The sequence below is a fragment of the Tursiops truncatus genome, chromosome 4 (genome assembly GCF_011762595.2).
Source record: "Tursiops truncatus isolate mTurTru1 chromosome 4, mTurTru1.mat.Y, whole genome shotgun sequence".
Classification (NCBI taxonomy): domain Eukaryota; kingdom Metazoa; phylum Chordata; class Mammalia; order Artiodactyla; family Delphinidae; genus Tursiops; species Tursiops truncatus.
Window position 1 is genome coordinate 1311694 of NC_047037.1, and position 17979 is coordinate 1329672.

Below are 17979 nucleotides of genomic sequence, written 5' to 3' on the forward strand. Positions count from 1 at the left end.
TTTTTAATTTCCAATCCTTTGTGGACCTATAACTTTTGTAAAATGCAATGAAAATTTCATGGCAGTGTCAAATTGCTGTAATAATTACTGAATACTTTCAATTTCTGTACTCCTCATGGATGAAAAGCAAAGTGTTTACAGATCAGCACCAATCTGGACATTTTAAGTAACACTACTTTGGAGCTTTTGTCTCTGAATATTCTGTAATAAACTGGTGTAATTTTTGAAATTAAAAGAGGTTTAAAAAAGTTTTGTGTAGTATTTATGACAGTTTGGCAACAGGAACTGCTTGATGGAAAACAAATGTGAAATTTGTTGAAACTTCTACAGTTAACAATCTCTGTTTTGGTTTTTATATCACCATATCTAGAGAACATGTGTAAGTTTAGGGCAAAGGTGTTTGGTCATTTGCCAGCACTTGGCCACCCCATCATCCCAGACCCCAGGCTGATAGCCTCAGCACTGCTTCTGTGGACCCCTGAGACAGCCTCAGTCTTTCTTAATGCCATACTGATGGAAGCCACTACCATTTTAAGGGCGTCAGTATCAGATATGAAACCTACTTATCATCCTGAATTAAGTTCAGAAGGCCTTTTGAGTATAATACCTTGATTGTCTTTAACCTTTTATTTTCTTTCTGATTTTTTTTTTACAGCCTTTCTGATTTATCAACGTTATTACAAATCTCAAATCAAAGATTTTTCATGTGCTGGTCTCATCTCATGTGTACTATTCAAAATCTTAATCATGGTAAAAAATTCATATGTTCACTGTATTTTATTACCATAGTTGCTGTGACAAAAATATATCTTTAGCTGAAACAGAAATTATAGTAAAAACAACCATTGGTCTAGGGAAGAAAGAAAAATCAAGCGACCGTAAAGGTATACCTAGGTTCATGTTTGTCAGAAGTAAAGTCTTTGAGGAGCTGTGATTCATTTGTCTATAGCTTCTTAGTTTCTTTTATTCATTCGTTTCACAAATATTTATTAACCACCATCTACATGTCCATCAGGCGCTATCTCGATGACTGAGATCCATCAGAAGAAAACAGGCAAAACTTTCTGCCCCTGTCTGGAACTTGCATGGAATTTTTTCTTAGCAACTTAAATACTCATAAAGGTCTCTAGTTTTAACAGCACAGAAATAGAATGTCGCATGGGTTTCCCTTACGTCAGCATTGATATTATCAGCTGTGAAGTTAAACAGTAATGTTGCAGTAAGTGTGTACAAGGTAAGAATCACAAAATCAGTCTGTCTTTCTAGACTGTGCATCCTCTTTCTTTAAAGCTGGGATCTCTACTACCTCGTAGGCGTATAGCCAGTATAAAATGTGAAAAAGAATGCAAAAACATGGTGGAAAATGTAAATTGTTATATATAATCAGACTTTTTTTTTTTTAAATCAGAAACCCTAATGATGAAAAATATAGATCTATCCGGATTGGAAACACAACTTTTTCTACTAGACTCTTGCCTGTCAGAGGAGCTGTTGAATGTTTATTTGAAATGGGCTTTGAAGAGGTAAGTATGTTCACGGTTTCTTCTCCACAGTTCATGTACAGAGCATTCATTATAATGTTGATAGATAATTTCTAATAAGAATATTTTTATTGATTGATTCATTTTGGAAAACTGTGGAACTAGTCATTTCTTCACTTACTCTACATTGAAAAGTCACAGTCCATATGCTTTAAATTCACAGTAAAATATAACAACTCTCCCACAGGGAGAATTCTTACAATCTCAGTCCTTTAGAATAGGGAGGTCAGGCATGCAACCCAAGGACTAAATTGTGGTTCTCTTTAGACTTTTAGCAAAAACCTGCTATGTGAGCAAACATGAATTGCTGATGGGGGTCCAACCACCTGTCTCCAGTAAGAAATGAGAAGAGTAAAAACAGAAAAGTTGAGTTTAGTTGCCACGCATAAGGGTTCCCTTCTGTGACAGGAGAAAAGAATCTCAGTGGGGTTTTTTTGTTTTTAGGTCAAAAGAAAAGCTTGGTGTTTCCATGTTGTGGAATCTTGTGGCATAGTTTAATTTTATGACACAATGAAAGTAGCTTTCAAGATGATAAGTTTTCTTTATGCATATATGCTTAACCATTTCTAGTTTATGGAATACTGAGAGAAGTCCAGCCAGGTTCTAGAGGCCAAGCAGTCAGTAGCAGTCAACTGGCAAGACCGTAGCAGCTGTTAAGGAGATACGCTGAGTTGCTCTGGGATGTACTTTCCTCCCCGCCTCTCTGCTTCCCTCCCCGATTCTGTTTCAGGCCTTGGGAATATAGTGGTGAACTAGTTAGATAAGAGCTCCCATCTCACATGGGGCTTGCATTCCTGTAGGTTAGACAGACAGTAGGTGTGAAAGCAAAGATGAGCACAAAGAAGAAAATAAGGCATGGAAAGAACATCATAAGCAACTGTAGTGATGGGCAGCTGTGTAAGGACGAGCGCTCAGGGGAGGCCCCTGAGGAGATCATGTTTGAGCTGGGACCTGAGTGATGAGAAGCAATTCAAATACCTGACGCCCTCAGGTGAGCGTTTTTCAGGCACAAAGAGCCACACGTGTGGAGGATCTCTAGCAGGAGTAGCCTTGGCACAGAAAGTGGCCACAGAGGCAGGCCTGGGGTTTGGGGAACTGCGGTAAAGATTGGACTTCATGACCAGTGGGATGGGAAGCCATTGAAAGGTTTTAAACAGGGAAGAGTATTTTTGAAGATTGCTCTGGCTGTTGGAAAGAGAATATCCTGGATGTTCTGGATGGGGGCAAGGGGTAAAGCAGGGAGGCCGGTTGTAAAGCTTGTCACGTTAGTCTCAATGAGAAATGGTAGTGGTTTGTCTAGATTCCATGAGGGCAGGCTTTGTGTCTGTGTTGCTCCCCGTGTGCTGGCTGCTGGGAAAGGAGCAGAGCAGGTGGGCACCCAGTAAATATTTGTGGAAGTAAAGACCGACGGCAGTGGAGATGGGGGAGTAGTGGGATCCAGGATTTCTTTTTGAAGCAGTCTGTGGGACTTGCCGATGAACTAGATGTGGAATGTAAGGGAAAGGAAGGAATCAGGGTGACGTCTGGGTTTTGGTTTGAGCAACTGAGTGGATGGGAGTACTATTCATCGAGGTTGAAAAATCTTGGAGAGTAGCAGGTATCAGGGGAGAAAAAACGACCCGTCTTTTGGATTATTATAACTGATATACTGTTAAATATTCAAGTAGAGGTGTCAAGGAGAGAGTTGGATATATGAGTCTTTGATGATTCAAAGGAGAGGCCAGGGTGGAGGTATAAATTATGGTGTCATCTGCTTGTAGTTGCGCACAGACATCTGAACCTAAAGAATTTAAAACTATAGATGGGGAAAGTTGAGAACATTGATGAATTTGTTCAAGGAAATGCAGATTTTTGAGAGTCAAATGACAGGAAAATTAAGTAAATGACAACTGGAGACTGTTGAAGTGTTTCAGTTTCTCATTGTTTCTCATTGTTGAAGTGTCACAGATTCGGTGGAATCGTATTTATCTTTCATTCAGCAAATACTTGAGTGCCAGGAGGGATGACCAACCGCTCTAGTTTGCCAGGGACTGTCCTGGTTTTAGCAGTGAAAGTCCAGCCCCGCAGAAAACCCCTCAGTCCCAGGCAAACTTGTAAGTTGGTCACGCCAGTGCCAGGTAACAAGCCAGATTGAGACTTGCAGTAGTATTTGATGCAAGTAGAGTCACAATTTCAGAAACGATGATCATGCTTTAAGACTAATTTATAGAGTTTCTGGCTGGCTTTGGACTTCACACGGTAGGAAGTAAATGTTTTATCAGTGTTAGCCAACGGAGCTGAGACTGAACTCTACCACCAGAAAGAAACTTGGTGGGCTTTGAGATGAAGTAGGAATCCAAGACCTATCCTGAAATTTTCAGTTACACATTAAAATCCTGGACACCTTTGCGCCCACTTGTCCCTGAGGCTGCATTCTTTATGAAAATTCTGAGGAGGAGGTTGAGAAAGATTGGGATTCAAATGGTCGTGTGACCCGTCAGGCTGGCTTAGTGGAGTAGTTCTTGCTGGGAGCTGCCCCCACCCTCGGGGAGGATGGGGCATCGAGGGCCATAGTTTTGGTTGTCTTGGTGACTGGAAGATGTCACCAGCATTTAGCGAGCAGGGACGGGGTTGACTCACATCTGGCAGTGAGAACTGTCTCACCAAGAATGCGTTGAGAAACATAGGTTTTGTTAAATACTAGAATCCTCGTTGGTTTCTTAAAGTGTTATTGGGTCTAGTGCATTAAGCCTGTAGTCTTGTCCTTTTATGAAAATACAGTGCTGTCGATTAAACTTTTTCATACAGACACTTCAGTCATAATCATACATTCTTTTAGGACTGGTCCTGAAAAGATGGAAGGGAAGGGAGCAGCCTCTGTCTCACCGGGACCCTCTCTGGGGTGTGGACCAGACAGACCCACGTGGCTGTCAGGCTCTCCTGCCTCCGGCCACGGTGTCGTGTACCTTCCTCAGTGCCGCTCCATTCACAGTGTGAGATCAGAGGCCTCCATGCTTGGTTTTAACCCAGGAGTCTGGTTTCTCTTCCCAGAGCTCATCGTAGATAGGAAGTGGTTCCTTTCTCCTGTTGGAAAATTCACTGCGTTCCAATTTGTGCCAATCGTCGTGTATGTAATCATCACAACTGTAGAAATGCTTTTTGCTCAACCCTTCAAGCTATTTGTACAGGCTTGTGGGTTTTGATCTCTGTTCAGTCTCAGGTGGAATCAGTTATAGCATAGCGATTAAGGTCATGCAGTTTGAATCCTTGCTCTGACGGTTGGTAGCGTCAGGCAGGTAGGTTATTTAACTTCTCTGAGCCTTCATATTTCCATATGAAAAGCCGGGATAAACCCAATACCTACCTTTCAAGGTGGTTGTAAGAATTCTTCAGATAATGTGGGTAAAGTGCTTTTTAGCACAGTACCTAGAAACACATAAATGCAGTAAATGGTAGTAGTCTTTTTTATAGCTGTTTTGGGTAATACATGGAGATTGCTGGCCTCTTCGAGCTTTTTCAAAAGGATTCACGTGGAATTGATTTTCATGTCGTGATGGAGTAATATCTTGGTCAGTTGATTCCTGTAGATCTGCCATCACCAGGGAAATACGGTCATTCTCAGTTGTGGAGTTGAATTTAAATGCTCACAATCTACAGGTTGGTCCACTGCATATTGTAACAACTGTGTTATCTCATTTGCAGTTGGTGGAATTACTGTTTTAGCATTGTTGCTTCTCAACCCTTAAACCTTGATGGAATATATTTTCATTTCACTTTTTTGTTTGTTTTGTAATTTACTATTTTACATTGTGAGCTTTGTTGTAATGTTTACTGTACCTCAGAGCGCTCTGATTATATTATGTGGATTCATTAAATGAATCACTTCTTAAAGAATCAGATTTATATTGTTTGATGGTCTGTTTTTGTTTGGACCACCTTTGTATTACTAAATAGCAGTAGTTTTTCCATAGTTTTGAATTGACCCTCAGGATGTAATTTTTGTTATCTTGGAAGAATTAGTGAACTCCATACACAGACTTCTAGTCATGTAGCTATTCTTAAAGACTTGAGTTTAGAAGATTCAAAGGTTGTTATATAACTTCTTACTGGTTTTATGTGACCAGTGATCATTTTGAATGGCTGTATCTATAGTATCATTATTTCATAGGGAATTTCATGGAGAATAGTTGTATCATATACTATTGCAGAGGAGATAGGAATGTTCATTTTTGCATCTCTTAGGAGGCTTTCTGACTCATTACAGTGTTTCTAAAAGGTAAAGTATTTTTCTGAAGGTCTTTTGAACAAATAAAACAGGCTAAACATTTTATGCTAACAAGGAGACATATTTTCTTAATTTTCTAGTATACCTTTTGCCTGTATTTTTTTAAAAAGTGCCAAAATGGTAAGAAAAGAGAAAGATTGTTAAAATATGATGTGTTCTGTAGTATTGGCTCCATTTTATATATACTGTGTAAGAATGACTGTCAGTATAAATCAAAGGTTAAAATTTTCCCTAATTTTATAAATTCCAGGGAGAAACCCATCTTATCTTCCCTAAAAAAGCTTCAGTGGAGCAGCTGCAAAAAATTCGTGACCTGATCGCCATAGAGAGAAGTAGCAGATTGGATGGATCAGATAAGAGCCACAAAGCAGAATTATCTCAGCAACTTGCAGCCAGCACCCAGCTTCCTACAGCACAGCCTTCCAGTCCTAATGGGTTAACCCAGCATCCAGGGAACAGTGAAGGGCAGTCATCAAATCCACCGTCCGCTCCAATGGTAATGTTAGAATTAAACCTTCCTTGACTGCTCCTTTCAAAGTGTTGATATAGCAAAAGCTTTAAAATAGGACTTATTCCAGAATTTATGTCTCAGTCATTCTTGGTTCTTATAGTTCTAATACATTCAGATTTCCTGAGCTCTTTTAAACAGTTGTCAGATCTGTAACAAAAGTGGGGAAATGGCTGTCTTTTATTTGGACTTTTAAATGTTAACTTGTGACTTACTGTTTCTGAGGCAGTCAGGGTTTTATTTAATTTATCGTTTGTAAATGTACCTGTTGCCGTGGCACTTAAACCAGTTGCACAGATCAGCGTATGTCTTTAACCTAGAAAAAGTAAAGGACTTGCTAGACAGATGTGTGGCCATCAAGTTAGATTTCCTCTATTGCTTTGACACTTCTGATGTAATACCTGCTGCTGTCTACCATGGAATTATTAATTCCAACAACCTACCATTATCAGCACCTCAATTCAATAAAAAATGGGCTTCTTTAGGCTTAAGGTAAATAATCATTAATTTGCTGATAGTGGTGCTGGCATATACATATATACTTCCGAAGAACTGAAGTCAAATTACTGATGTCTAACAGGCATTCTCGGTATACTTAAATGACCTTATTTAATAGGAAATTATCCTGTTTACAAAAAAATCCCTTTTAATAAAGGTCCTTAAGCATTTTACTCCTAAATTTTCACTGTCAGAAAAATTTTCATGGCTTTTCTATAGTAATTTTATCAGTAGGCAGCTTAAACTCATGTCCTCTTTCAATTTTGGTGAAACACCTGGTTGCTCTCCTCCATACACTGGAACTCTACATCTAGAGTCAGTTGTTAAATCTACCCTTAATTTTCTCCAGCTGAATAATTGGAGAGCCTTTAACCTAACCTCCCTGGTAGTCAGATGATGGGCAGTCATTCCTTAGTGTAGGCTGGGAATACCCTAAGCTTGTCTTTAAAAAATAAAGAATTGAAGGTGGTAGGGGCTGGCAGGGGAAGAGAGAGTGTCTGTCCTTTTGAATAATAATTCTTATTTATTTATTTGTTTATTCATTCATTCATTTATTTATTGGCTGCGTTGGGTCTTCATTGCTGCATGTGGGCTTTCTCTAGTTGTGGAGAACGGGGGCTACTCTTCCTTGCAATGCAGAGGCTTCTCGTTGTGGAGCACGGGCTGTAGGTGCACGGGCTTCAGCAGTTGTGGCACGTGGGCTTAAGTAGTTGTGGCACGTGGGCTTCAGTAGTTGTGGCTCACGGGCTCTAGAGCGCAGGCTCAGTAGTTGTGGCGCACGGGCTTAGTTGCTCTGCGGCATGTGGGATCTTCCCAGACCAGGACTCGAACCCATGTCCCCTGCATTGGCAGGCGGATTCTTAACCACTGTGCTACCAGGGAAGCCCCAGAATAATAATTCTTGATGAGTGGTTTCCCAGATTTTTGTGGAGGGTTAACTCTTCTAAAACATATTCTTTTGTGCCTCAGTTGACTTAGGTTAATGTTTAAGTCTTTAAAATATTTCTCCTCTCATTAGCTTCAGAGCTAATGTTTGTTTATACTAATAAACACAGCTATTGTTTATGAATGCTTCCAAGAAACTGTTACTGGATACTATTGGATCAACTAGTAATGATATTAAGTGGCCGTGGGCATCAGATAAGAGCATATGTGAAAGCTTAATAAACTGTAAAGGACTGAAAGGTTTGCTCCTGGTAACAGTAATTCTTTCTGTAAAGTATCTCAGCTGCTTCATTCAGAACAAAGTTACCACAGAGTAACAGAAAAGTGGGACTACTTAACTCTATTGGGACAGAATAGTAACCCTAGCCAGTCCAGTCCTTAGGACACTGGTTTCCACTCTTTTTTGATTGTACATCTTACCAGGGATAAAATGTTGAACGCATAACCCAATAAGTGTCTATTTACTTATGAGTTACATACTTCTATGGGTATGTGTTAACGTACCTTATACGGGACTCATGTACAGGATTAAAGCATGTCATTACACCTCTGGGTAACACGTCTTCATCAGTTTTGCAGTTAAGGCTGATACAGGGGCTTCCCTGGTGGCGCAGTGGTTAAGAATCGCCTGCCAATGCAGGGGACACGGGTTCGAGCCCTGGTCCGGGAAGATCCCACATGCCATGGAGCACCTAAGCCCGCGCGCCACAACTACTGAGCCTGCGCTCTGGAGCCCACGAGCCACAACTACTGAGCCTGCGATCCACAACTACAGAAGCCCGCATGTCACAGCTACTGAAGCCCACGCGCCTAGAGCCCGTGCTCCGCAACAAGAGAAGCCACCACAATGAACCCGTGTCCCCTGCATTGGCAGGCGGATTCTTAACCACTACACCACCAGGGAAGCCCCTCGGTTATAGTTTGAGGTCTTTAATCACTTACCAGAAAGGGCCTGGATACTACACTAAAAACAAATTGTCATCCTATTGTCAAAACGAATTTAGAGTTTAGAAGAAAACAAACTTTCGCAAACACATATGCTCTTAGAAGCCTACTGTATATTAACTCTTAACTTCTTGAGTCCCTGGGACAAAGTATCTTTTTCTGTATTCCTTAAGGGAGTTGGGAGAAATTAGAATGAATCTTGTTTTTTATAGCCAACTCCTGGTTCCATGGATCACTGAAGCACACATTTTTAAAAAGTATTTTGTTATTTAAGCTTTTATCACCATTAATTGCTGTATTACAGAGTTTGACAATTATGTTCTCCTCCCTTTCTCATTTTGAGTGGGGATATTGAGAATTAAAATGGACCAAGTAAAGCAGCAGGAGAGAGATTAACAAAGCATGTAACTGCATATAAACTAGACAAATCCTGAGCACTGTTGAGTGTCACACCTAATATATTTCTTTGGTTGAAACTGTATCAAGTAAAATTTGGAAGTATAAGACAAGGTGATAGTCATTGATGTTGAAGTTGCCAGTAAGTTTTTCCCTTAAGATATAAAGTACTGGAATATACCCGTGCTCAATAAACGGTGATGTAGTTAGAAATTTATTTTGCTGCTTTTTCTGGATATTTTATGTAAATGAATGATACACTACATAGTCTTTTGCTTCTGGCTTCTTTTACTTTGTATGTTTTTGAGGTTTATCCATATTGCAGGATGTATTAGTATTTTCTTCCTTTTTATTGCTGAATAGCATTACATGGCGGACATTTGGGTTTGCCATGTTTGCTTGTTATGGACAATGCTGTTATGAATGTCCACATACCAGGCTTTGTGTGGGCAGATGTTTTCATTTCTCTTGGGTAGATTCCTAGAAGTGGAACCACTGGGTTGTATGACAAGTTTATGTTTATTGCTTTAAGAAATTGCAAGCTGTTTTCCAGAGCTGTTGCACCTTTTTACATTCTAACCAGCAGAGTGTGAAGGTTCCGATTTCTCAGCATTCTCATTGATAATTGTTAATGTCTTTTTTATTATAGCCATTTTAGTCGATGTTAAGTAGTATCTCATTGTGGCTTTAATTTGTATTTTCCTAATGACCAAACTGATTTCTTAAATTTGCTGGTTATACGTGCTGAGCATTTAGTGTTCTTATATGAAATAACTTCCTGATAACCCTTTATATATTTTTATGCCCTTTGCCTTCCAAAAGCAGGTTCAAAACAGCAAAGACAGTTTTTCAGAGACTGAGCCTCAGAGTGTTAGAAGCATTGTTTGCAATTTTGCAACTTTTTCTAGGTTGAAAGCATGTGACTCTTGAAGTATGATTTGCTTAAAATAAGTCGTTGGCAGTTATTGCACAGCCTAACGTGTGCTTTTATTTGATACGTGACTGCTTTTAGAATGTGTACGAAGTTGTTGAGGACTTTGCGTCAACACTTTTATGACTCTAGAAATTATTGCCCATTGTGTATATGACTATATATGTATCTGTTTAAAAGAATTATCATTTGAGATTATATTAGTGAAATTATAAAAATAATATTAGATAACGATAAATAACAAAATTAGTTGATTTTTTTTAAATGAAGATTTTTTTTATTGTTTTAAATTTAACTTTTATTTTATATTGGAGTATAGTTGATTTACAGTGTTGTGTTAGTTTCGGGTATGTAGTGAAGTGGTTCGGTTATACGTATACATGTATCAATTCTTTTTTAGGTTCTTTTCCCATATAGGTTATTATAGAACATTGAGTAGAGTTCCCTGTACTATATAGTAGGTCCTTGTTGATTACCTGTTTTATATATAGTAGTGTGTATATGTTAATCCCAAACTCCTAATTTATCCCTCTCCTAGACCTTTCCCCTTTGGTAACCATGTTTGTTTTTGAAGTCTGTGAGTCTGTTTCTGTTTTGTAAATAAGTTCATTTGTATCATCTTTCTAGATTCCACATAGAAGTGATACCATATGATATTTGTCTTTCTCTGTCTGACTTACTTGATCCTCTCTAGGTCCATCCATGTTGCTGCAAATGGCATTATTTCATTCTTTGTTGTGTCTGAGTGGTATTCCAGTGTGTGTGTGTGTGTGTGTGTGTGTGTGTGTGTGTGTGTACACACATCACATCTTTATTCATTCATCTGTTGATAGATATATTGGTTGTTTCCATGTCCTGGGAATTGTAAACAGTGCTGCAATGAACATTGGGGTGCATGTATCTTTTCGAGTTATGGTTCTCTCTGGATATATGCCTAGGATGTGGGATTGCTGGGTCATATGTTAGTTCTATTTTTATTTTTTTAAGGAACCTCCATACTGTTCTCCATAGTAATTGTACCAATTTACATTCCCACCAACAGTGTAGGAGGGTTCTCTTTTCTCCACACCCTCTCCAGCATTTATTGTTTGTAGACTTTTTGATGATGGCCATTCTGACCGGTGTGAGGTGATACCTCGTTGTAGTTTTGATTTGCATTCCTCTAATAATTAGCGATGTTGAGGATCTTTCCATGTGCTTTTTGGCCATCTGTATGTCTTCTTTAGAGAACTGTCTATTTAGGGCTTCTGCACATTTTTTGATTGTGGTGGGTTTTTTTGGTTTTTTCTTTTTGACATTGAGCTGCATGAGCTATTTGTGTATTTTGGAGACTAATCCTTTGTCAGCTGCTTCATTTGCAAATATTTTCTCCCATTCTGTGGGTTGTCTTTTAATTTTGTTTATGGTTTCCTTTGCTGTGCAAAAGCTTTTAAGTTTAATTAGGTCCCATTTGTTTATTTTCTTTCTATTTTCGTTACTCTAGGAGACAGATCCAAAAAGATATTTCTGCAATTTATATCAGACAACGTTCTGCCTATGTTTTCCTCACGAGTTTTATAGTATCCGGTCTTACATTTAGGCCTTCAATCCATTTTAACATTACTTTTGTGTATGATGTTAAAGAATGTTGTAATTTCATTCTTTTACATGTAGCTGTCCAGTTTTCCCAGCACAGCTTGTTGAAGAAGCTCTCTTTTCTCCATTGTATATTCTTGCCTCCATTGTCATAGTTTAATTGACCATAGTTGCATGGGTTTATTTCTGGGCTTTCTATCCTGTTCCGTTGATCTATATTTCTGTTTTTGTGCCTGTACTATACTGTTTTGATGACTGGAGCTTTGTAGTATAGTCTGAAGTTAGGGAGCCTGATTCCTCCAGCTCTGTTTTTCTTTCTCAGGATTGTTTTGGCTATTCGGGGTCTTTGTGTCTCCATACAAATTTTAAGATTTTTTTTGTTCTAGTTCTATGAAAAATGCCATTGATAGTATGATAGGGATTACATTGAATCTATAGATTGCCTTGGTTAGTATAGTCACTTTGACAATATTGACTTTTCCAATCCAAGAACATAGTATATCTTTCCATCTGTTTGTGTCATCTTCAACTTCTTTCATCAGTATCTTATAGTTTTCTGAGTACAGGTCTTTTGACTCCTTAGGTAAGTTTATTCCTAGGTATTTTATTTTTTTTGATGTGATGGTATATGGGATTGTTTGTTTAATTGCTCTTTCTGATCTTTCACTGTTAGTGTATAGAAACAACAGATTTCTGTGTATTAACTTTGTATCATGCAACTTTACTGAATTAATTGATGAGCTCTAGTAGTTTTCTGGTGGCATCTTTAGGATTTTCTATGTATACAATCTTGTCATCTTCAAACAGTGACAGTTTTACTTCTTCTTTTCCAATTTGGATTCCTTTTATTTCTTTTTTTTTCTCTGATTGCTGTGGCTAGGACTTCCAAAACTATGTTAAATAACAGTGGCAAGAGTGGACATCCTTGTCTCATTCCTGATCGTAGAGTAAATGCTTTCAGCCTTTCACCGTTGAGTATGATGTTAGCTGTAGGTTTGTCATATATGGCCTTTATTATGTTGAGGTAGTTTCCCTCTGTGCCCACTTTGTGGAGAGTTTTGATCATAAATGGGTGTTGAATTTTGTCAAAAGCTTTTTCTGCATCTATTGAGATGATCATATGGATTTTATTCTTCAATTTGTTGATATGATGTATCACACTGATTGGTTTGCAGATGTTGAAGAATCCTTGCACTCCTGGGATAAATCACACTTGATCATGGTGTATGCTTCTTTTAATGTGTTGTTGGATTTGGTTTGCTAGCATTTTGTTAAGAATTTTTGCATCTATATTCATTAGAGATGCTGGCCTGTAATTTAATTTTTCTGGTGGTGTCTTTGTCTGGTTTGGGTATCAGGGTGATGGTGGCCTCAGAGAATGAGTTTGGCAGTGTTCCTTCCTCTACAATTTTTTGGAATAGTTTCAGAAGGACAGGTGTTAACTCTTCTCTAAATGTTTGGTAGAGTTCGCCTGTGAAGCCATCTGGTACTGGACTTTTGTTTGTTGGAAGATTTTTAATCACAGTTTCAATTTCAGTGCTTGTGATTGGTCTGTTCATATTTTCTATTTCTTCCTGGTTCACTCTTGGAAGATTGTTCCTATCTAAGAATTTGTCCATTTCTTCTAGGTTGTTCATTTTATTGGCATAGAGTTGCTTGTAGTAGTCTCTTATGATCCTTTGTATTTCTGTGGTGTCAGTTGTAACTTCTTTTTCATTTCTAATTTTGTTGATTGAGCCCTTTCCCTTTTTTTCCTTCACGAGTCTGGCTAAAGGTTTATCGATTCTGTTTATCTTTTCAAAGAACCAGCTGTTACTTTCATTGACATTTTATGTTGTTTTCTTCATCTCTATTTCATTAATTTCTTCTCTGAACTTTATGATTTCTTTTCTTCTACTAACTTTGGGTTTTGTTTGTTCTTCTTTCTCTAGTTGCATTAGGTGTAAGGTTAGGTTGTTTCTTTGAAATTTTTTTGTTTCCTGAGGTAAGATTGTATTACTGTAAACTTCCCTCTTAGAACTGCTTTTGCCAGGTCCCATAGGTTTTGAATCGTTGTGTTTCATTTTCATTTCTCTCTAGTTATTTTTCAATTTCTTCTTTGATTTCTTCATTGATCCATTGGTTGTTTAGTAACATATTGTTTAGCTTCCACGTGTATGTGTTTTTTTAGTTTTTTTCTCATAGTTGATTTCTAATCTCATAGTGTTGTGGTCGGAAAAGATGCTTGATATGATTTCAGTTTTCTTAAATTTGCCGAGGTGTGTTTTGTGACCCAGCATGTGATCTATCCTGGAGAATGTTCCATGTGCATTTGAGAAGAATGTGTATTCTGCTGCTTTTGAATGGAATGCTCTATAAGTATCAATTAAGTCCATTGGTCTAATGTGTCATTTAAGGCCTATGTTTCCTTATTTTCTGTCTGGATGGTCTGTCCATTGCTGTAAGAGGGGTGTTAAAACCCCCACTATTATTATGTTACTGTTGATTTCTCCTTTTATGGCTGTTAGGATTTGCCTTATGTATTGAGGTGCTCCTGTGTTGGGTGCATATATATTTACTTGATCATTATGTAGTGTCCTTCCTTATCTCTTGTAACACTCTTTATTTTAAAGTCTATTTTATCTGATATGAGTATTGCTACTCCAGCTTTCTTTTGATTTCCATTTGCATGGAATATCTTTTTCCATCCCCTCACTTTGTATGTGTCCTTAGATCTGAAGTTGGGTCTCTTGTAGACAGCATATATATGGGTTTTGTTTTTTTATCCATTCAGCCAGTCTGTTTTTTGGTTGGAGCATTTAATACATTTACATTTAAGGTAATTATCAGTATGTATGTTCTTATTGCCATCTTGTTAATTGTTTTGGATTTGTTTTTGTAGGTTTTTTTCCTTCCCTTCCTCTTTTGTTCACTTCTCTTGTGATTTGATGCCTGTCATTAGTGTTGTTTGGATTGCTTTTTCTTTTTTGTGTGTGTATCTATTGTAGATTTTTAGTTTGCTGTTACCATGAGGTTTTGATATAGCAATCTGTATACAAACACGATTGTTTTAAGTCGCTGGTCTTTTAATTTCCAACGCACTTCCAATATCCTGCATGCGTACTCTCCTCTTCTCACAGTTGCTGGGTTTGATATCATATTTGTGTGTGGATGATTTCCTACCTATACTCTATGTTTGCCTTTAATGGTGAGCTTTCCCATATGTAATTTTCTTGATTCTAGTTGTGGTCTTTTCTTTTCTGCCTAGAGTAGTTTTTAAAGATTTTTTGTAAAGCCCTTTTGGTGGTGCTGAATTCTCTTAGCTTTTGCTTGTTGGTAAAGCTTTTGCTTTCTTCATCGAATCTAAATGAGAGGCTTGATGGGTAGAGCATTCTTGGTTGTAGGTTTTTCCCTTTCCTCACTTTAAATATATCATGCCACTCCCTTCTGACCTGCAGAGTTTCTGCTGAAAAAAATCAGCTGATAACTTTATGGGGATTCCCTTGTATGTTATTTGTTGCTTTTTCCTTGTTGCTTATAATATTTTTTCTTTGTCTTTAATTTTTGTAAGTTTGATTGATATGTGTTTCGGTGTGTTCCTCCTTGAGTTTATCCTGTATGGGACACTCTGCACTTCCTGGACTTGAGTGAGTGTGTCCTTTCTCACGTTAGGGAAGTTTTCTGCTATAATCTCTTCAAATATTTTCTCAGGGTCTTTCTCTCTCTCTTCTTCTGGGACCACTATAATGCAAATGTTGCTGTGTTTAATGTTGTCCCAGAGGTCTCCAAGACTGTCTTCATTTCTTTTCATTCTCTTTTCTTTATTCTGTTCCACAGCAGTGATTTCCACCAATTTGTCTTCCATCTAACTTATTCGTTCTTTTGCCTCATTTATTCTGCTATTGATTCCTTTTAGTGTATTTTTCACTTCAGTTATTGTATTATTCATCTCTGTTCTTTAAATCTTCTAGCTCTTTGTTAAATATTTCTTGTATTGTCTCAGTCTGTGCCTCCATTCTTTTTCCAAGATCTTGGGTCATCTTTACCATTACTCTGAATTCTTTTTCAGGCAGATTGCGTATTTCCACCTCACTTAGTTGTTCTTCTGGTGTTTTATCTTGTTCATTCATCTGAAACATATTTCTCTGCCATTTCATTTTGTCTAACTTGCTGTGTTTGTGGTCTCTGTTTCTCAGGCTGTAGGACTGTAATTCTTGGTTGTGGTGTCTGCCCCCTGGTGGGTAAGGTTGGTCCAGGGGCTTGTGCAGGCTTCCTGGTGGGAGGGACTGGTGCCTGGCCACTGGTGGGTGGAGCTGGGTCTTGTCCCTCTGATGGGCAGGGCCATGTCAAGGGGTGTGTTTAGAGGTGTCTGTGTGCTCAGGACGTCTTTAGGCAGCCTGTCTGCTCATGGGTGGGGCTGTGTTCCCACCCTGTTGGTTGCTTTGACTGAGGTGTCCCAGCACTGGAGCCTACATGAGCCACAGCTGACCCCCGCCTCCCCAGGAGACCCTCCTAGACCCACAGGTAGGTCTGGCCCAGGCTGATACGATGTCACTGCTTTGCCCTGGGTCCCAGCGCATGTGAAGCCTTGTGTGCGCCCTCCAAGAGCAGATTCTCTGTTTCCCCCAGTCCTGTGGAGCTCCTGCGCTCAAGCCCTGCTGGACTTCAAAGCCAAAGGCTCTGGGGGCTCCTCCTCCTGATGTGAGACCCCCAGGCTGGGGAGCCTGACATGGGGCTCAGAAGTCTCACTCCTGTGGGAGAACCTCTGTGAAATAATTATTTTCCAGTTTGTGGGTTGCCCACCTGGTGGGTGTGGGATTCGATTACACAGCGAAAGCGCCCCTCCTACCGTCTCACTGTGGCTTCTTCTTTGTCTTTGGGTGTAGAATATCTTTTTTGGTAGGTTCCAGTCTTTTTCATCCATGATTGTTCAGCAGTTAGTTGTTATTTTGCTGTTTTCCTGAGAGGAGATGAGCTCAGGTCCCTCTGCTCCACCATCTTGTCTCCTCTCTGTTCTGTTTATAATTTTAAATTGACACCAATTCTGCTTATTGTATGCAAAGCCCTTCTCTAGTCTCCACATCAAAGTCAAATTTGTTCCATCTTGAAGATGTTAAAGAGTTAAGTCAGAATTGCAGAACCTTCAAATGCAGACTTAAAACGGTAGGAGCCCAGCATGAAGAGCACTCGGGTTCAGCCTCCTGGCCGCCCTGGTGTCTTCTTCCCCTGGCTGTGCACCTCTGAGTTAGTCGATTTTTAAACTATTTAAATCTCATAAGACAACTTCTTAGTCTGGATCTATATGCAAACTTTGTAAGAGGAGAAATCTCCTCCTCGTCTCCCTTGGACACAAGATTTAAATGTTCAATTTCTTGTTCGTGAACCATTCTTAAAAGTAACATATATTTACATACTTTCAACAGGCAATTATGACACATATTTACATTGGCATTCTTAATATTCTTTAGAAATGATGATGTGGTATATTTTGACATGAAGACAATTATGTGGTGGAAAAAAGGTGAACTAAGAATTCCAAAATTAAACAACATATGTTGTGTGTTTGTGTGTATTTTCATTTTTCTTATTAAAAACACACATACATAAATGTGTTCATTTTTAAAAGGTCTGGAAAGCTGTACACAGATATCTCAGCTATAATTTTCTCTGAGTGGTGAAATTATAGTGATTTCACATTATTTATACCATTCAGTATTTCCTGAAAACTTTCTGCAACATTTATTACTGTTACAAATAGAATAAAGCGGTTTTTGTAAGAAATGTTTATTGAAGTCACAAGTTGATTAAAACTGTCGTTAAAAATTTATTAAACATAACTTTTATGTTAAGAAAACAGGTTCTAAATTTAAAAGCCATTGAAGCAAAGGGTTGTAAAAAGGTAGAAAGAGGGCTGGTGGGCTTGAGAAGCCTTGTCCTTTACTAAAGAAGTAAATTTGCTGATCCAAATTCCACTGCTTCTATCACTGCTTCTATTTTGTGTGATTTGACAGAAATACACATTGTACTTGTTTTCTTATAAAGAGTCTTCAATATCTCACATTAGAAACCAAATAATTGGAATCCAGGTATGATTAGTGAAGAAAAAAATCTTTTTTGATTTAAAACAGATTTCATGTTTTAAACTCCCATTTGTATTCCAAATAACTTTTAACTCTTAAGCAATGAACTGTTGCCTCATCTACATGGTTACCCAGCTGCTATAATGGCCATGCAATCAGCAAACTTCTATTTTTATGAATTAGTTTTTTTGGCACTGCGCTAATGAGTATTTAAAGAAATAAGGCAAAGAAAATAAACTTTATTCTTCAAGATTGTTTGAGTGCCATTAAAAACCACAGTGAAGGAGGTAACTTCCAGAGTGAAAAATGAAAATAAA

The 17979-nt window shown here is 38.4% G+C and overlaps 1 protein-coding gene across 3 annotated transcripts in view; it reads left to right on the plus strand.

Annotated features, from left to right (window-relative positions):
* The window catches only part of NGLY1 (N-glycanase 1), a 62648-nt gene that overhangs the window by 13349 nt on the left and 31320 nt on the right, over positions 1–17979 (plus strand). For 2 of the 3 annotated variants that reach the window (XM_019948623.3, XM_019948621.3), the window contains exons 2-3: positions 1409–1523; positions 6056–6301. In XM_019948623.3, the coding sequence (XP_019804182.2) occupies positions 1409–1523; positions 6056–6301 (361 nt within the window). Of the gene's footprint in view, positions 1–1015; positions 1235–1408; positions 1524–6055; positions 6302–17979 lie in introns of all 3 variants that reach the window. The other variant, XM_019948622.3, reaches the window with a different exon arrangement.